Below are 22090 nucleotides of genomic sequence, written 5' to 3' on the forward strand. Positions count from 1 at the left end.
CAGTAATTTGAAACGTAAAATCTTTACAGAAAATTCAACACGATTCAGCTAAAACTGTAATGTGATGCTGTAAAGTCACAATTGTTTAAAACAAAACCGCAATGTAATTTTTTTAAACATGCTATAACTGTCCCTTTGAAGGAAAATTCAGAAGGTGGCCAAAGTTTGTTGCTGCATTTCACTCACCAAAAGAATGAAACCTCCGTACCATGCTTGTGTTTAGGTCAGGCATGAAATTGGCTCAGACCTTCTAGAAGACAATGTGTTAAAGGGGAGTGGGAGAGAAGAGAGGGAGCCCTCACAACAGTAGAAAATGTGAGATACTGATGGCGCTACATAGATAAAAGTAAAGAGAGAGAGAGAGAGGGGCGAAACAGTCCAGCACAGAGGAGGAATGAAAGAAATGCTGTCCGCAAGCTAAATCAGCTGACTCCCCTCTATTCTTTCAGCTCCAGAGAGCCACTGCTAATTCAGCCCATTCAAAGCTGGCTTATGGGAACAAGGCAATCTGGGAGATAACACTGGAAACCACAGGCATTTTTAACCCCTCTTCCTCTTCTCTTCCTCTGCTCCCATTAAAACCCATAACACAGCATCACCGGTCATCTATTCTGGCTATTACAGTATCACAGAAGACATGTGCAAGCTCCTCTGTGCCTTTTTTTTTTTTTTTTTTCTCTCCACACAGTAATCATGCTTTATTCTCTGCTATTTATCATTGTTCTGGCTGTCAAGAGCAAAAGCAAACAGCTTCACAGCACCTTTCTCTGATCTTGGGCCTCTCCCCTAAGAGCACCGCATGTACCCACTTCATTTCATACAGTGCCAAGTGCAGCCAGACCCGCCACTCTCTGGCTGTTACTATGGAGATGCCAGTCGAGCCAAAACAAAGGCAGAGCAGAAAATAAGCAGCCTCAGACAAGAGCCAGTGGCAGAGCTCTGACAAGTCGGATCTGGCTTGGCAGCAGAAACTAGAGCCATCTCTCACTCGCTCTCTCTCTCTCCCTCTATGTGTGTCTGTGTCTCCCACTCCACTTCCCTAATTTGCACATTGAAACTGTTTATTCCCGGACAAATATTGATTCAGATAAATAAATGATGTGACTCATTGAGATGAAGGGGGAGAATTCATTAGCTTCAAAAGAGGGAGGACCCTGTATGAGTAGTTGCACTGCATGGAGCCGTGCCAATGCTATCCAATAGCTACTGCGACGAATGAATGAAACTTGGCGTCCTGTGAAGGATGGAGAGAGAAGAACTTTTAAACAAAAATGTGACCGGCCAGAAAACTGGTTAATGCCTTCAAAATTTTAAAGGTTCAGATTGTAGCAAAGCCTGGATATTGCTTGGATTTACAACCACACAAAAAAATGATTTGACTCAAAACTGAAGATTCATGGAATTATGAAATAACCATAATGGTCAGTATATAGAGGTTTGAGTTTAGTTTCAATAATTATCTGTATCGGTCTTTTGAATGTTTCTAAACCATTTTCATTTTGTTTATCGATTTTTATTCATGTGTGTTTTGTTGTTGTTCTTTGCCTCTCCATAAAACTTCCGATAACCTTGCACCTAAACGATGCTGGTGAATCTTTCTATTTGGAGTTTGCATGTTCTGCATGTGTTTTTCTCTCCCAATCCCAGAAATTTGGTGTCTAAATTGCTTAGCTGTGTTTTCTCTATGATGGATGGAAATGTGCCCATCTACCCAATAGGCAACATTTGATACAGGGGGTATTGAAATTGGAAATTTCCAGATGAAACATCCCCATGTGACAAATTTAGTACATATCAAATTGCTGTATATTGCATGTTAAGTTTGAATCTAAGATTCAACAATAGTTGCAATCAAACTGTTGAGGCAATCATTCATAAAAAAATTGAGATAATAGTTGGAATCTCATCAAAATAAATAGTGATTATACATTACTCTCATATCCGCTAACTCACACATGTATACAAACATGCAAATGCTGGTGTTTATGTTTTTAAAAGAAATACTCGTGTTTTTTTTCATACCTTTGCCCTACATGGGACATTTCAGTGAGCAATAATGCTGCAGTTACAGTTTGAAATGCTTCTGGTCAAAGCCACACGAGGTCTGTGTCTGTTTATAAGCCCTTTATCCTTCTGCAAAATCTGCCACATTGGCACTTTAACACTTAAGCTGCAGTAAAACCAAGAGAAAATACACACATACCCACATAGTCGAGCAAAATCTAATGTGCTTCTCATCAAATAACAACCTGAGAGACAAAATGTGATTACTTTTGTGAAAACACTGCATGCACTGTAGGTTTTATGAGGGTAAAATAAATGACTTGGACTTGAGTGAGATATATCTACCTTGTTCTTTTGTAGTAAAGGCCACTGAAAACAATGATGAACAATGGAAAACATGCCACAGGAACAGGTCAGACTGCATCACAGCAGCAAGTCCTGTTTAACAGGAAGACCCACCATAAAAGGGAGAAAAGCCTGCAAAGTTGGGTGTGGTGGAAGCAACAATATACAATAAACCTCCAGGTGAAACTCATTCAAGTAAACAAACAAAAAGCATGTTCTCACTTCATTCTCCACCAACAGTAAGACCAATTGTTAATGCTCAGCACTGATTACACAGCAATAACAACACAAAGCATTGACGGAAATTGAGAAAGCAGTATATTTTTGTATTTTTTACTTATTTTGATCTCCATTAGCTGTACAGCTACTCTTCCGAGAGTCAATCCAACATGCTCCTCACTAAAACAATATTTACACCACAAACAGTAATACAATTAAAACAACCCCCCACCCAGCCACCCACCGAACCCCACGCACAGGCACACACACACACACCTGCACACACACTCAAAAGTACAAATGATAATATTGAATATTGAAGATAGGTAGATGAAAGATAATCTAAGACCTTGTGGTTATTATTATAATAATACATGTAATGACAGCATTAATTTGAATACTAGCAGTCTAATTAATTAGACCACCAACCTCCTAAGGGTCTAATCAATTTGAATGGCCAATAAACACAAAGTTAGTACATGAGAAGATGCCTTTTCAAAAGGAATTTGAATTGTTATTCACTGTTTGCATTTAATAATGTCACTTGGCAAGGTGTAGCGAACTGTACAGATAATAGGAGGGTTTCGTGAAGGAAAGACAGCTGCTCATCAGATAAACCCAGTACCAGTAATAAAGTCATTATTCATATTTGCTCACATAGCACATGACAAAACATGTAAAAAAAAAATGGGTTGATGCAGTAGTCATTCACACACCTCTATGATACACGTGACATAATGTTTGCATATCAGCCAGGCCTTAAAACAACAGTCCCAATTGCTTCAGACTCTGCATGAGCTATATTATCATTGTCTGGATAGCTCACAATGCAAACTGTGCAAATACTTATGATCGTTCCTCTATATGTCCTTCTTAGCTTGAGAAATACATTGCTACAGTATAACCACTTTAAAGTACATTCCAGGTTTACAGATGTATTGAAACGAGAACTTCATATTCAGCAGTAACACCTGGGTCAACCTTTGATCATATGGTCCGTCACGGACATTTGCATTTATCAGGGTTGGCCACACTGTTCTTGTCCAGGCGCAAATATTTCAGAAATCTTTCTGAGGATTTGAGACGGATCAGTTATTCACGCTGCCTTCAACTTAGTTTGGGCACAATACAAGGGACTAATAGCCTGCAGGCATCTCTATTACTGCAGGACCCACATGTGTGATCTCAAACCTCAAATCCATAGAGCTGATTTTACACATTACATCCTTTCATACTCACAATTAAACCTGCGGTGAAATTCCAGCAGTCACAGGAGATGTAACACGGGATGGAGGAGTGTAGCAGTCTTGGAAGTTAGAAAAACTGGGACATAGCCATGTATAATATTGTGGTTGTTTGTTTCCAGTTTGAATAGATAGATGACCAAATGGAATTTGATTGTTCCAACATATACTGTACAATATGATGATGTACTATATAAATAACAGATACTTAAAAAACATGTGCTAACTTCTCAAGAAAGCTGCCTTTTTTTTCTATTTATGAAAGGTTTGGACTACAGGAGATACAGATATATGACGTGTTGCTGAAATATGTCAATGCAGAAGATGTGCAGATGGAAGCGTTTGTGGTTCATGAATGTTGACATTTCTAATACTGATGGTTCCTCTAAATGCCTGATCTAAACACACCACAGGCACTGAAGCGGCCCTTGCAGTGAGGTATGCTGGCTTTTTAACTAGTTGACTGTTAACAAGCTGGATCGTCTCTCGCCTTATTAGCTTGCAGGACAACATCAAAAAGAATTTCAGATTTTCAATCATCTGACCACAGGACGGCTTTCATTTTGACTGAGACAATTTTAAATCAACTTTGACACAGAGAAAATGATCGTGTTTATTGACCGTCATTTCCGGAAGTGTCCTTCAACACAATTAATCTTTGGCACTGATGACAAGTAAAATATCTTAATTTGAAGATCGAATGGATTGCCTGCGCTTTATGGTGAGTGAAATATGTGGTTTGGGGAAATGTAGCAATTCATTTAATTGCTGTAAAATGTAAGTTGGATTAATATTAAGCCCTTCTGAAAGATATGAGAGATTTTTTTTGGTATATCACTGCGGGAAGCAAACAGTTTACATACCAAACCCTTGCATCCTAATCCCAAGTCACTGTACTACAGGCCTGTGTATTTGCCCTAAAGACAAGAAGTGGTTTTACATAGCACACTGGGCTCTGAAACCCTAGATAGCTAATCAAAGACACACTTTTCTAATCCACCAAAAGACCCATTCTTTACCTCTTTAAATAGACAATACAAAAACCTTATAAAGACAAACAAAAAGCATATACAATTGTGAAATGTTAAGGTCATTATGTTGGAATTTGAGTAAAGCTCTTTCAGAAAAAGCTTTTTCTTTTAATACTTGGAATGAAAGAACTGATTTCTGCAGTATTTATACTTCACATCCAGCATCCATTAGCTTTCCATAGTCCTCAGTTCACCCTAATCTCTAATACAGGAGCTCTCAACCAGCTCCCGCCTGGCTGCACTCTCCACTCTCTCCGCTTTCTACTCAGACTGTGTTTGACTTTCATTCCATCTCTCTCAGTATAGATAGAAGTTTATCTATCAGATGTTCTTGAGCTATTTAAAGGGCATCCTTTGAAATATTTATATATTCAATATTAATGTGTTTAATTAAATGTTTCTTAAGAAATGCAGTGAATATTTTATTCACCGAGTAGAATCTGGTCCATTAAAAGCCTTTTGCACTATACGTCCACCTCTATATTGTAAAAGTGGCTCGATTGAACCCCATCTGGTAATGTGTGTGTGTGTGTGTTTATAGATATTGTCAGGACAAAGCAAGCTTGAAAACAAAACCATAATAAAAACTGACCTACAATATGATTACAGTGTCGTTAGATCGAATGCATTGTAGAAAAAAACAAAAGGTTTTAAGTAACAGAGACGTGTCTGTCCTGACTGATGCATTAGAAGCATTCAAAAACTTAATTTGAAAACACATCCACTCACTGTCACACATGAACACGCACCCTGAAAGGACGCCGGTAGGACATAAAGGACGAGCAGATGACAGGAGGTGGTCAGTAGGATGTACCTGATGTGCATGAATCAATCTAATGCTGCAGATCCATGTGGATCTGCTTCGCTTGTCTCGCTCTCTGCCACTGTTTTCACCTCCTGAGAGGACACACTTAATTTTTCATAACCTCCTGCAGTATGGCATTTCAGTCACAGCACACCTCTGTGGGGCGGGACCAATGATGGGTGTGGAAAGTCCTTTTTTGTTTCCACATCCTCTGGAATGTGACGCCCAGCTACTCTGTTGGCTACTCGCCTATTTGTACCAACGTCTTCTGCACAAAAACACCCAGACTGAATCTGGTGATTTCTCAAAAGAAGACCTGAGACTTGATGCAGTCTTTTGTACGACGGTCAACATCATTCCTTCTGATAGTTCATTCTACTGTGCAATGTTTAGTGCTGTTTGGAAATGTAGTAAATTGTCTTTGGATAAATGTTCAATCAACAGACCTCCACAATAATCTTTAGCTGTGAAATAAATATAGTTTGTATATTTTCCATTCAATCCATATCCACACTGAATGCAGGAATGATTCTAGTAATTCGGGCTCCACAATATATTGCAAATTCATTAATATCATGACATCAACAAGTGCATTATACATATCTCTAAGAGTGAATGAACTGCAATAAATTATGTTTTCATGTACACTGCATTCAACGAAACTGATTAATCGAAATTAATTCACATTTGTCTGATTACCAAAAAAGCTTTTCATCAGACTGACAAAACTAATTATTTCATACCCAGTGACAGTAGCATAGAAGTCAAAAGCACATAAATTAAGAAATATTACTAAAAACCTCTTTCCGAATTGCTGCTGGTGAGACCTGCAGATGCACATGTGATGTGGAAACACAAGGAAAGAGGGTCCGGTCAAATCCGGTGCAAATTAGAAGCAAGTGAAAGAGCACTGGTATTTACAGCAAACCCTAAAGCAAACGTAAATTGCCATAATCTACTCATCACACATTATTTATAGCCATGTATGGTTACATTATATTTTCTTGCATCAATAAAGAACCTGAAAGATAAGATAAATCATTATTGTTACTCATCATTCAAAGAGTATGATGCCAAAACTGGTGCACAACTCTCCTCCTCAATGTAACAAATACAAATAACAAATATATACAGCTTTCACAACAACAGTGAATAAAGTTCTGTGGAAAAACTACATTGTCGATTGCACACAGCCAGCAGATGACGAATGGTAGTGTCACATGTCTGTTTATCAGGGCTATGACTCAGTTGTGAAAACTATCCCTCAGTCTGTTTGCCCATGCCCTCAGCGCCTTGAATCTCCTGCCAGAAAGCAGCAGCTCCAACACCCGGTGTCCTGGGTGTGTGTTGTCTTTGAGAACACTGCCTGCTCTCGTGAGACAGCGAGTGTTACACACGTCTTTCAGGGAAGGGAGCGGGCAGCGTTAATGACCCTGTGGAGTGCATTTATGTGTGAAGAACCACACTGAGATGCATAATCAACACACTCCCAATGGACCAGTGGTAGAAGATGATCAGCAGTTCCCTTCCTCAGGATCCTCAAAAGGCGGAGATGCCCCTGAGCGTGGTATTCGAGGTGTTAGAGAGTGTCATCGGTGGCCTGTGTCTGCACCCAAGAAAAAAGAAAAGCAAGGAACCCTCTCCACATTCTCCCTGTTGATACAGATGGGCTCACGCTGTCTTTCTGTAATCCACAACCAGTTCTTTTGTCTTAGCATAGCACCAGTTTAGCCCCTAATAGGCCGGGGCTTTGGAAATGGAAAGAAGAAGAACTGGTGCCAAGTCTAGCCCTGGCCCCGAACTAGCACCTGGTTCTTTCTGGTGGAAAAGGCCTTTCGAGGTGTTGCAGCACATCACTCTACCCATCTCTGGATCTCCTCCCTGTAAACCACCTTGTCAGCTCTGGAGATGAGTCTCATCTATGTAGTGTTGTCTACTTTAAAATTGCGCTAACACAGTCATAGTAGTACATAGTGTAGATGAGTGAGCCCAACGCATATCTCTGTGGAGAAGCAGTGTTGAGGCTGAGGCTTGTGGAGCCGCCCAGCTCTATGAAGCATTCAGTGTCTTCCAGCTCAGAGTCACAATTTGGTGATTCACCTCAGCCTCATAAATATCATCAACCATCTATTCCAGCCAAATTACTGGCAATACAAATATGCAAAGTGTACAGCTAACCTGTTGCCAATTGTGAAGGATTTAACAATCACAGAAATTGTTATTTTAACAGGGTCTATGCTAATGAAGAAATCCTTAGTCTGGAAATTATATTGGTATTAAATTGCACACATAAGAGGTAGGAGGACCCTCAGTGACATACATTTTCAGGATTCTGTTCTCAACTCTGGAAAAAAGGAAAAAATTATATTGTAATCATGTCCTCTGGCCTTTCTTGTTTTTTTCTTCATTTCTGAGAGTTTCTCATGGCTTATTATTGTATTGAAAGAGAGACTTCTTAAAGAAAATGTCACCATTTTTTTTTTCACCGAACACAAAAAAAAAATTGGGTTTCACCTTGTAAGCTGGAGTCAGTTTTTGGCAGTGGATGTGGGCACAGATTCTGAAAGAAAGCCAACCCACCTACTCCCGTTTTCATCTCTGTCACTTTATATTTTTATGCCTCTTTCTTAAAATTTGCTTCAGTGCATTTCTACGGAATGATGCAATGGGGCATCTGAAGAGTGAAAACTCAAATCAAGGTTAAATATTGGAGGTTTCCAAGAGGTAGGTATGATTTCTACAACTATTTAAAAGTGTTAATAATCCTGAAGTGACATGAGGGCAAGCAAAGATTACCAGTGCAAAGTAAAAGCCCCCCCCCATATAAAACTCACTTCAACAGGGAATCCACTTTATGTCTTAAGAGATTTGGGGAGTGAAGGGGGAGGTGCAGTGACCGGGAATGATAAGACCTACTCAGTCATTCATCCCTCTTTGTCTAATAGATCAAGATATCACGTCGGGAAAGAGGCTTAAAAAAGACACTTGGAGTAGGTAAGTGAATTATGGATGCAGCCATTGCAAGTAAGACACAGAAGAAGCAAAGCCCATCCCTTCCCTCTGTAAATCCGGTTGAAGTGGGAGGACAGAAAAAGGGGGTTGAGCTGACACAGTCCACTCCATCTAAACTATTTTAATCCCAGAAGCACCAGTGTCATACAGCGACAGTATATCATATTGCTATATATGTTGTCGGTCAAGTGATAAAGTGTTGATATAATGGCGGGGGTCAACTTCAGCTAGGAAATAACAGACAGACAGCAACATGCTGTGAGACCATCAAACATTTCCCTCTATTTCAGCAACTGTAAATCCACGTCAAAAACACTTCAAAAAGAAAGACTTTTCACCCCACAAAAAATTATACAAACCTCCAAAACGCCACTTTCGACAACCTTCGGTCTCCTTCTCTGTCAGGAGAAATTTGTGGCATCTCGAAAATGTCACTGGCAGTGAAAATCGTGCTGCCGGCCGAGTGCGGGGCGGCGGCTGTGGCAGGGGTTACGCTGCTTTGATGTAACCTCGGTGGGATTGAGCAGATGTGGGGAGGAGGGAGTGACCCAAAGGCCACTGAAGGCTTCCCCAAAGAAGATCTTTCACTGGATGTTACACAAGCTCCTGGCCGACAGCGATTGTCTAACGCCTCTCTCTCCCCATCTCTCTCTCTCTCACTCTTTCTCTCCCTCTCTCTCCCTCTCTCTCATTACAGAATATCATCCTGATAATAGGCTGCCACGACAAGCATGGCCTATCAGGAGTGAAAACTGAGCATCTGGAACAACAGTTGCTCATTATTTCTAGCATCTGTGAAGCATCACACTGCTTTGCCCCCTGAAACAGAAAAGTGTCACTACATGTTGTTGATTCATTTAACCATCTTGGAGAAACAAGTGAAGAGAAACAAAACTGATCCCACACTATCTGCTCAGTTATTTTATCTGTGAAAATGTTTACTAGAGAAAATATTCAATGTCATTGCTGTCATGTCGAGGGTAGGGTTCACTGGCACTATTATTGGTCACACGTTTTGTACGTGAAAGTCAAGACAAGAAACTGTATCGTCAACAATAGAATTGGAGGTACCTGGAAATAAAGGCCAAAGAGCACCTAAATTCTGTTTTGACACACATTTCAGGGGAATTTACCTTTAACATACAAAATAGTTTTGATCAAAGGAAGCACCCATTACATTTTTGTGGTGATCCGGATCGAAATAGTTGTTCAAATTGAACTTTTTTAATTTTGCAATATATTGTCTTATCTTATGTTCTTTCAAATTATGAAATACAATTACATGATCCCCAAACTACATAAATGAATAAAAACAGTTGATCTGGATTTGGAATATGTATCATTTCCCTGTGTCCATGTTTAACCTTGGCGGAGGTCATAAATCTCTGATTGCTCTTGTTTGTTCATATGTTTATAGCACTGACCAATCGTTCTTTTGTACCACTTTATCTTTATCAGAGTCACAGGGGTCTGGAGCAGATCCCATCTGACTATGGGCAAAAGCAGGTTATACCCTGGAAAGATCAACAGTCGCAGATCAAACACAGAAAGACTTTCACCCACTGACATTCAAACCTACACATACAATAATATAGTATAGCCAAAAATCCATATATTGTTTAGATTATAGTATGTATGGAGAGAATAAACCACTAAACCATCATGTGGCTCTGCAACATGAACATCAATTATAATTTAATCATAGTCTGTAAAACAAAGCTGTTTGGAAACAAATTAAATTTTTAAAATTCAAAACTCAATTTAAAAACATAATAATAAAATAAAACTTCTGTTTTTATTTTACACTTATTTTAACGACCTCGCAAACTTGAATATTAATCGAACATAACAAAAAGCCAAGGCAATTTTCTTTCTTTCCTTCTTTCATCCATGCATTGAATGTCTATACTACTTTATGAAACTCAAGGTCTAAGAATGTGCAAGGGTACATCTAACCCGAACTGAAGAGCACACTAATGAAGAAAACAAGCATGCACACACAGTGAGAACATACAAACTACATGCAGAAAGGCCTGGATTTAACTCTATGTCATCATATCAGGCATGACGTGAGAGTGCTAACCACCTTTTCAAGTTTCTTTTTAAAAACGACAAACTTCCATCTCCAAATCCCTCTTTACAATGACTGAAACAAAGAGGGCAAATGTGATGTTCGAGCATCAATGTCCTGATGACTGACATCGATGAGAGAGAGACACCAGATCATTCATCCATCACCCTCACTCCGTCACCCGACCTCTCGGTTGATTTGTCTCATTCAGTGACATGTCTGCCACCCTGGCGGAGAGCCATCAAACTCACTATTTCTGTCCCTGTTGATAGCAGTCCTCGCTCGCTTTGCTACAGCCACTGACCCGATTTTAAAGTGTATATGCACTTGGCTTCAGGGCTAAAAGATTTTTTTTCCCCTCTACAGCTCCACAGTCGAGCCTCCTGGGGCAGAGAGCCCAACCATAATCGACATTTAAAAAACGAATAATGCATACGTAATACTTTGGCACTGGTGTTGAATTGGCTAACACCCTACCACTCTACTGTCAATAGAGTGAGACAGATGACTTTTTTTTAAAAAGCATTTACTTAAAATGTTAAAGCCAGATGTACTTTTTAAGCACATTCAATAGCCAGTGTACAATTTATAGCACTCCTTTAATAAAAGGTTTTTGTTTCCCCCTCACCAGAAACATCTTCTACACATTCCCACTAGTTACTGTATAAGACTTTCAAAATTGTGAAATCTGCTGCAGCTCAAAGGCCGAAGCAGCCATATTCAGAACTGCAACCATCAGGTCAATTAAGAAAAAAAAAAACTCTCCCTCTTATACCCAAAGATGTTTTTTCGTTTGCTTTATTTAAACCTGCTGGAAGACAAAAGCTGCTACATGCAAGCCAATCGAGATGACACTGATCTGATATTTTTCGTGACTTATTTGTTTATATCCATTTGAATAGCTGCAGCAGACCTGCTGCTTTGCCAGTAAGGTGGAGAGAAGCAAAAGAAAACAATGATTAGCCAAGATGCAATTGTGCGAGAAACCAAGTCTTGAGTGGGGTCTTGGTTTAGCTGGAAAGGAATGCCGCTGATGTGAAAGCCAGTGAGGCGAGAGCAAAACCGAGCAAGAGGAGGGGGATTAACATTACTGAGCTGCCTTCCTGTGTGCTCACAGTGTTACGTAATGTTGCTTGGGTGAAGCTACTGGACTGGCCAGACTGCTTATAACACAGGTGTGTTACTCAAGTTTGTTGTGACAGTTCTGGACTAAAACTGGTTATTTACACAGTTACACTTTGCAATTTGCAAAGGTGCTTTTACGGAACAGTAACGTGACAGTTTATTCAACCCCAAGTTGCTGATAATTACTCAGTTTTGTTTAGCTAACTATGTATGCTGTTATGCGAGTTGGACTGTTCTAAAAAGGTGTGATTGAATTGTGTTTTCCTCCCTAAAATTTGCATGTCAGCCAAAGTGACCAAAGCCAAGTTGTCTCTTTGAGTGTAAGCTAATGGGAATCCAAATAAATCAATAAATCCATCCATCTATTGTGTAAACCGCTTATCATGCCCGGGGTTGTGAGGGGACGTAAATCTATTATAGCAATGCTTTAAGAAAGAGGTAGAGCGCAGCCCAGTCTGCAAACAGTCTGGTTGTCTCTGTCACAGCGCAGGCAAGACACTTTCACCTCTACTGACACAACTCTTTGTGCCAAGTGTGCCTTTAATAGATGAACAGGCATCACAGCAACTTCCCAGACACACCTCTCCTCTTTGCATTCAACTATATGCCAACTGGTTAGCCTTGCAACTATATTTGCAACTCTTGCACATGTGTTTTATCATGCAGAACATATAGGATGTTTGTGTTTTCCTGACATTAACAATTGAGCAGAGAAATGTGGGGGGAAAAAAACTAACTTTAATATGTACAAGTTTTAAGAACAGATCATTACACTTGTTCCCACAGAATTGCAACACATCTCCAGAGAATAAATCATGACGGGAATAAAAATGAAACCCCCCAAAAAACAATGTCACAATATCAGAGGGGCTGTCAGAAAATGTGCCGGAAGAGGCAGGAAAAGAACAGGTTGTACAGGATAAAACTGTAGTTCCTGTAATGTAAAAAGCTGCTCCCCCAAGAAGGTTACACAGGTTGTTTTTTTTAGCAGAATGAAAATTTGACAAGCATACTAGTGTTGAAGTTTTGAAGTCTTAGGAAAGGAATATTTAATTATTTAAAAAAAAAAAAGTATCTGAAGAAATGTATACACCACAGTCCGTGTATAAACTCAATAATCAAAACCACTGAGTTTAATTGATTTGAGTTAGTTGCAGATGTAAAACTGAAGTAAAACACAAGGGGTTACATTTGAAACTGGTTCAAGTAGAGAATACATTGTAAAATAATAAGTGAAGTGAAAAGATTGTTAAATCTATCAATAATTAGTTAGATATCCTACTTGCTTTCATTTAAATTGTTGAGGTGAAACTTGCTTTTGTTGTTACAGTAATTTTTTCTGCATTACACTGAATTGATTAAAAAAAAAGTATCTGCCTTATTCTGACATCTTACTGAAAAAGTAGGACAGGCCCTAAAAACGTGGTTTTGGTAAACAATTAGGCAAATAATTAAGAGGAGAAATTAGATGAGAAGCAGGTCAAATAGCCATTCACTAAATGTGAAATTGTTTGACACTGATAAGGTTTCTGTCAGCTCATCATGACCCACATTATCCTCCGTCTCAAGCTAAAAAAAAAAAAAAAAAGCAGTCAAAGTCACTTTGTGGCTTCTCGCCTTCTTAACTCAGCCACCGCTCTATCCTGGTGTCTCTGTGTTCCTCGACAAAAATCCCACTATTTCGAATAGTACCAAACTGTTTAAAAGCACACAATTTATTCATTTTCTCTTTTCCCCCCATTGTAATCATGAATGATCTTTTTCTTTGTGACAATATTTTCCGGATTTTTATCTCCTCATCCACAATGGCTCAGTGTCACAAAAAAGACCTTCATCTGGACTACGGTGATATCATCTCAACACAGCAAATGCACCATGAAGCAGTTCAGTGTGATTTCTAAGCAGCAAGTCAGCTTCCTCATGTGTTGGTGGTAAAGATGTCAAACTTATTGGTGTGTGTGGGCGGTTCTGCTTACATATACACACCAGTTTATATTTGTCTCTACATTCAGAGGTGGAACAACATCCAGACTATGTGTTCAGACAGAGAGACGCAGGTTAAAGGTACAACATTGTCAACAGAAACTTGAGGTGTAAAATAAATAATAAATAAGCTGGAAGAGGTCTCACATAGCTGTGAAAGAGAGAAGATATATGTATATGTTTGCTGATATCAGACTGGCATTTTTCTGTTTTTTGGATCAATATTTAGTTGAATTCTGGCCCATCGGGTTGAGTACTGACCATGGGTCACCGTCTACGGTGCAAAGTGCAGTAACTTGCTACGATGACCCATGTACAAAGCGAACAGTGAAATGAACAATATTGCATTATTTAGTGGAATTATGCAACTTAATAAAGAAATCATAATCAGGATTTGGAGCCACACATGAAGATTGTCACCAGTGTGAAAGAACAAATGTTCAGTGTAAATAAACTTGCACAATGTTCTTCTTCGAAACTAATGACTAATTCAATTTTAAAAAATCATATCTGCTGTATACAGGATATTTCTGCACCTGTAGAGAACAGTATAGTTAAACTGTATTCAGCTACGGCAAAACAGGAATGAACAAAAAGAAATAATAAACAGAGGAGATGACATATATCTTAAAAGGAAGCTATAAAAAATGATCTGACCAGTGTCCAAGACACTTCCATTTAAGACATTCTTGTCATTTTTCCAATTTGACTTTAAAAAGATATAAATTTCACGATTTTTATCTAATTGTTGGAAATACTCTACACAATGAGGTCACCAAAAATGTTGAGCCCAAGTAGCATATATGCTGCAGGAGCCAAATCTATCTGTATGAATGGAGCATTTCATTAAGAAAAAAAAGGGAATTGAACATGTGTCTTTGTCCTATGAAAAAACCCCAAAAAGACACAGATTTTCTTTATCTCTGCCTCATTGCAGCAGCAGAGGAAAGCCGGCTTTATGATGCCACGATCCACTGGCAGCCTAATGAGAGCTGCTGCTCTAAGCTGTTTATGTTGTAGAAAGCGTGCCTCTATTAGCGCCACTGTCAGAGAGGGGAAGCTCGGTGTTGGGTGGCAATGCAGCGAGAGTAAAGCTCATAGCAATCCTTTGCAGTAGTACTGGAGGTCTTGTGTTGGCGGCGGAGCAAATATTGCCGCCGACCGACGTTCAGCGAAATGGGAGAAAAAGGATGATACTTAGCAAGAGCAATTAAACACAGGGTGGGTGTCACAGAAGGCGCTAATCATGGTTTAATTTGATGAACACACACACACACACACACACACACACACACACACACACACACACACACACACACACACACACACACACACACACACACACACACACACACACACACACACACACACACACACACACACACACACACACACACACACACACACACACACACAAGTATGATAGACAAATCAAGAGGTCATTAAAAAAAACCACTCAGGTAGTTTGGAGTCCCTTGAAGGACAATTAAATTAATTAAAACAAGATAGGTGTGCAAATCACAAAATCGTACAACTTTCACAGTCATGAACTGAGATTATATCATCAGATCAGACAGTAAAAGTAGATACACGTCAAATGTTTATGTCGACGCAAGTTTCATTCAAGGATGCCCACAAGCTTTTACAGTTTCAGATCATGAAAAGAGGAGAGAAGAAACTCGGACGCGAGCGGCCTACGATGCATCCTGATTAAAGTGCCTCCACCTGTTTCAAACAGAATATCAATAACAATCAAGACACAAAAAGAGAAAATCAGTAAAGCAGCAAAATGCCCTCTAATCCAATCCAATGCATTTGTCTGCCAAGAACAACTTTTACTGCCATTTGTTTCTGGGAAAACATTAACACCAGACACCAGTCATTATAAAAAACTCATCAGCTCTGTCTTGATGCGTCTGCCCTTCATTCCATCTCAACACTTCACGTCGCGTCCGGGCAACAATCCAAGTGCAAGGTTACAAGGTGAGCGTCTCACATCGGAGGCAGACACAAAGACACAAAGAGTGATGGAACACATGCTCGCCACTTCAACAGCTTCTCCTTTTACCGCTCACAGGAGAAGAGTTATTGAACGAAACATTTCACTTCAGTCTGAGTGGCTGTTAATTCAACTGATTAACTCTCAGAAAGATGAAATTCTGACTTCAGAATCAGGAGCTCTTGTAGACCAATGCTGGTTGATTTAAGAAATAAGCAGGGAGAGATATACTCCATTATACAAAAAACAATTTTTTCGCACACATGACAGATTTAGTTTCTGAGACTTCATCCACACAAACTAGACCACCAGTTCTAAATTACATTGTGCAGCCATATTCCAGCTCTCTAGACTGAAGTCAGTGAACAGTTTTATACAAAGCACCACTCTGCAACTGGTGTGTGTGTATGACCTGTGGGAATGGGGCAATGAGGCATGAGGTTAGTGTGGGACCAAAACTTTGTATTTGTTCAACAAAACTTAATGATGCACAGTTTAATCATTAAGCGCGGTTGATATTGACAGACATGGGTTAGTGAATGTTTACACCAAATCTAATAACTAATTAGTTTTAATATTGCCACAATCGGCATGTTCATGACAACACAGTTAAATGCGTTTTCACAACCCCCCCCCCTGAAAAAAATCCTGCGAATGTCATATCCCACGTGCAAGTTTCAGGCAAACTCCAACCCAAATAATACTTTATTTTCTGCAGCTTTCTTGTAATATGCATGCAGCGTATGCAGATATCCAATTCTGTGAGATCCCTAATGAAATGTATTTCTAATGGGTGCATTTCTCCCTTTCTTTTAACTCCACTGAGCTTTGAGTTGTCACAAGAAATCAAACACACCTACGCAATTTGTTCGCAACAGAACATCTAACAATTCAGCCAATAATATGCTGACAAAAATGATGAGTGAAATGAGCTATTTGCTTATATCTTACCGTGCTGAGGTTATACAATTTAAATTAAGACATCTGAGGCACCAGACAAATGAATAAAAAGAACCAAGAACCCAGATATGGGTTATTATTCTGATGTGCGTCTGTGTCAGACTACACTATTAAGCATAATGGATTAAATTATCTCAGTTATTTAAAACTTTACTCCATTTTTTTCTCGTCATTCTGGAGAGCTCATACATAAATTAGAGTTGTCTAAATTCATAAAGTCGGCTGTAATAAATTTTTATTCAGCTTTGACTTAATGAAGAGACGTCAGTGCAGATTTGTGTACATTATAAAGCAAAATCTAAATCATAAACAATGATCTTGCTTGAACAAGGAATCAAACAGCAGCAGTAAAGTGTGGACTCACCTTGACATTAGTTTTGGTGTTACTGGTGTTGCTGTCGGGGTTGGAGTTGGCATCTTCATGAACTCTGTCCAAAAGCCAGAGGAGGAACTCCAGCGCGTCGTGCTGAGAGTTCCCTCGAAACTGAGAACCATATTTGGCCACTATGCTCTAAAAAGAAAGGAAACATAGCAAATGAAGAGTCATTGTCTGGGCTTATAAAGAATTCAAATACTGTCCCGATGTAACAACATTATGATCACATGTCATCACTTGTCAGTTTAAATCTGATTTCGGCTTCAAGCACTCAGGAGAGATCCGGAAAAGCAATTATGCATGTCTGTCTCTTATCAGCAGTTAATGCAGAGTCATTTTAAAACTTCTGTCAGACATTGTTTGGTTACAATAAGCTTGGGCGATAAAAATCATTAACAAATCTCTTTGGATCACGTCTGAAATAAAATCTAACTTGAAAATGTTGAAAGCAAAACAATTCCTAACATTCCTAATGATTTATGGTTTGGTGTAGAAAATATAGGAATACTAGTTAGTTGTTATTACTGTATTGTACTGTTATTATTTGAGGATTAATTTTTATTCATATTATTCATATTTTATTAACAAGCAAGACCTATCTGAAAACTCAAAAAATACAAGCAACAATCTAGAAAAGGATTTGATAAGTCTAAAAAATTGTCTATTTGATAATTGTGTTGAATCTGTGTGATTTGTTTTTATTGAAATAATCGTTAACGCCACAATATTATGAACCAACATATGTATTATGATGTACACACAGATGAAGAAGTTTAAAATTCAAAATCCACAAGTCACATAAGAAAGGTGACTTTAAAGACATTTTCAGAAGAAAAACTGTATGAAAGCATATTTCACCTTCTATGAATTCAAATACTTGACATGCGTATTTTAAAATCACTACTCCTGCTTACTCCTGCATATAAAGACAAGGAAAACCCACTTTTTTCTCTTGTCACTTCTTGCACAAATGCTAAGCCAGGCGTTTCTGTGTGGAGTTTGCACGTTCCCTCTAATCCTTGACAGGTGTTCCTCCAGGTACTCGGAGTGTGTATGTTCGCTGTGAAGAACTGACCACATACCCAGAGTGTACGCTTCCCTTTGCCTTGTGTTAGCTTGGCTCGACTCCAGCTTGCAACCCAAACTATGATAAAGTGGGAGCAGAAGATAAATCGTCATAGTCAACCCAATCCTCGGGCACGCTCCAGCCGGCACGTTGACGGGAATGGCTCCTTCAGCAAGTGAGAGGAGTACAACAATCAATTGGTTTTATGTTTTAGATCTTTTAAACTTCCTGTGTGTTTACTCTTGACTCTCTAAATTATTATTTTTTTGACACATCTGTCAACTGCTTGGTTAATGAATTGGCTTCTTTGTAAAAACACTACATGTCCAACTCTGATTTGTATATTTGGCAGCACAGCAGTATCACCAAACAATATCGTGCACATCAGTACTCAGGAGGCATTTGTTTCATCCAACAACATTCTTGGGGAGAAGCACAGATATACACCGACTGCATTGAAAAGGATGTCTCATACAAAAGATATGCAGAATATGTGACAGGTGTTACACACACATACAAAAAAGCCAGTCAGTCTAATTCAATTATGGAGAAAGTGTAGAGAGCTTATGAGTCAGACAGAAACAGACACACTAAACTAATGACTATATTAACGCCGCACTTTAGTGGCTACTTCGGTCTGGTTGTCTTTTTCTCTCTGCTCATTCCGGCGTGTGTGACCAACGGGATCCAAGCTCCGCTCCGCACCTCATTAAAAATCACCACATCATACCTGCAGTATCCCAGCATCTAAATATAAACACAGGAGGGAGGCCATCCCCATCTCTCCCCCTGCTCTACCTGACAGAGACAACCCGCTAATGAGCTTCATCACTATGAGGAAGCGCTGACAGGGGATGAAGGGATGTGGGACAGATGGAGAGAGGGAGTAGTGGATGCTGGCAAAGTTTCAACACACCGGTGAGCGGCTCTTCTGCCTCTCTATCAAAAGGGCACAACAGTTGTGGCAGGTCCACAAATGAAAAGTGAGAGAACACAGGCAGTGCAATTTCTCACAGCCATCAAAAAAAAAAAGGAGAAGAAAAAAGGAGAAAGTTGCAAAGGATGAGAGAGAGAGAGAAGGAGATTTCTCAAGGTTACAGACCAAGTCTGAGCAGCGAGATCCGCTGGAACCAGGAGGTTAGGCAGGGTTTCACGAAGACGAGAGAACAACTTCTGCATTGGATTCATCTCATGCTGTTCTCTCGCTCTGACAAATTCCTCCCTGCTTAAGTGTGTGTACATGTGTGTCTGACAGCTGGGAGTGGCTGTTTTGCTCATTTCTTTGATATCTGTTTACCGAGTTGTCTGTGAGAGTGTCTCTGGTGAAATGTGCCACACAGCCTCAAAGGCACTTTGGCAAAATGACAAGGTTGTACTTTCCCAGGTACCATTTTCTCCCTCACTCGTTCCTTTTTGTGGTTAATTGATTTACTTTAAAAGAGAAAATACATAAATAAATAAAAGAAGAGGGATTCCTGCAGCTGAGCAGTCAGGTTGCAATGTTGAATTGTTGTGCAAACACTTGCAGTGCTCGGAGCTGACCTGAGCAAGTGTTTGTTGAGTCAACTCTTCAGAAGTAGTTAAAGAGAGACCAGAGGTGGGTGGAGGGGTCAAGCTGAGGTAGCACTGAGCCCATTGTGGGATTTATCGATTATTCTGGACCAACAATGCGACTTCAAGCTCACATAAGAGCTGTCCTCACTTACTGAGGAGGGGAAAGGAAGCAGTTGTTGGTAGTGTGACTCCAATGTTTTCTCTGCATAAATGGATTTGAACAGGTTGTACAGTCGAGCAGTGGTTGGCCTGCTCGCCTCACAGCAATAAACCTTGAGGTGGGGTTTCCACTTTCTCCTGGTCTCCAAATGTTCTCACTGCCGAACACGTACATCTCGCATTGGGTTGGGTTAAGTGGCGAATCGAATTTGCTTGTAGTTGTGTGCGTTTGTCTGTCTCACCACATTAGTCTTGTAATTGATTGACGGCAACAGTCCCAAGGGTTCTATCTGCCTTGTCAACTGGGATGGGTTCCAGCTCACTGCAGCTCCAGCTTGGATAAAGGACTTCAGGGAAATAGCGCAAAATTTTAAGGAGTCACACATTGTGTCACTCATCAGAGCAGTTTTCCTCAATAGTGTTGCATGCGCGGTACCAGCAGTTTGAGAAGGGTACTTCCCACAAAAGCTATCAGCAGAAAATTGTTAAGAAGAACCTACACTAGAGGAAGATGGAGAAAAGAAAAGTTCCAATTACTAGAACAAGATATCTTTGTAACACAACAGCAAATATGGCTAGAAATCATCATGCTCGATCTTATTTTGTATAAAGTTTATGTTTCTGTCATTCGATTTGCTGGGACACCACAACTTCAGAGTTTTTGAGTGTATTTTCTGATTATACACATATATATCTAATATACAGGGCCCTATTTAAAGCAGTTCAAAAAGCATTTATCACATACAGAGAAATGAGACACTTTGAATGGCCCAGCACATGCTTAATAAATGATAAAGCATTTGGAAATAGTTTGGATCTTACAAAAACTACTATTATCTATTTACATCAAAAAGAAATGTTCCCTTTTTTTTTTTAATTGCTTTTGATAACAAATGTCCATGTTCAATTAATTTCCACAGAAACTATAGGCCACATAATGTTAAAAAGTATTGTTTACACATGGGGATATGAGTTGTCTCAACAGACAGTAAACAGAGTCTTATTGTGGGGGAATCTAATGACAAGCAAAATACGAAGCAAACAAAATTACAGACAAGCATACATTCGCAAAAGCCCTAATTTCTGCAAAGTTTATTCCATTTAATTTCTAGCTAGGGGAATAATACCAAAAAAGCACACACAGCTCTTCCCACAAAATGAAAACAACTAAGTTAAGATAAGAGAATGACAAAGGACGTGTGCAGTCTGCAGGTTCTGACCTCCTATAACGGTCAGCAGACGCTCCTTCATCTAAATGTCTCTTTTTGTTTGGTATCTCACTATCTTCACTTTACCCTACACCATTGCTCCCTTGTGTCCTCATCACATCCATTCTACTCCTGTGTAAACAATGACGGATCAGAGTGCTGGCAGGGCTAGAATTTACGATAAACATACATCAAGCAAATGACCCTCGTCTCTCCTCTTAAAAAGCCCATTTGCACCACATGACTTCTTCATGGTCCAGCCTGCCAAACGGGCCTGGTGGGATTCCTTAGTGGCAGACAGAGAATGATACTGACAAATTATTCCAAGGTACAACCTCAAGAGGAACTGCAGCTGCTCTTGTTTCCCCAAACATGCTGCTCATTCTCCAGATTTGTCTGGAATGAGCTGGAGAGGATCTCTCATTACTTACTGCCCCATTTGCAGTTTCATTTTTCAGCAGCCCAGTTTTGGCAACTCAGCTTCGGTGTTGGAACGGATGAGACGGAGGGCAGTTATCACTTATGGCCTCCACTTTTACAACTTTTTTTTCCCTTTCAGTTTCCCCTTTTCTCTCCAACATACACACAAACACAGACATCCGTGTGTCCCATTTCCTCTCGACTCTCTTTCCATTATCTTTTTCTTTCCTCTCCATCATATAAGAACCATTACCTTCACTAATCAGCAGCAGCTGAGCTCCAGTCAGCACAGCTTCCTCTGGTAAACGCACAGACACAAAAGGACACGTGTTTTGTGTATTTATTAGCTTGTGAGGACATTGCATTGACTCAACTCATTTCTGTATGATGTATTTCCACCCCTTCAGGTGACTTTACATTGAGTTCCATTTATTGACTACAGATCTTTTCTCACCTCAATGGTCTCTCCTTCTTGCCGAGTCCTTACCATTACATCTCAACGCAACAAT

General features: G+C 39.7%; 1 protein-coding gene across 1 annotated transcript in view; it reads right to left on the reverse strand.

Moving 5' to 3' along the window:
* usp43a (ubiquitin specific peptidase 43a) overlaps positions 1-22090 on the reverse strand; it is a gene marked incomplete at both ends in the record, with an annotated part of 115077 nt that overhangs the window by 85754 nt on the left and 7233 nt on the right. Inside the window, one exon of the mRNA XM_080520258.1 lies at positions 17163-17309. Within this exon, the coding sequence (XP_080376384.1) occupies positions 17163-17309 (147 nt within the window). The remainder of the gene's footprint in view (positions 1-17162; positions 17310-22090) is intronic.

Source organism: Blennius ocellaris (assembly GCF_963422515.1).
Source record: "Blennius ocellaris genome assembly, chromosome: 3".
Taxonomy (NCBI): domain Eukaryota; kingdom Metazoa; phylum Chordata; class Actinopteri; order Blenniiformes; family Blenniidae; genus Blennius; species Blennius ocellaris.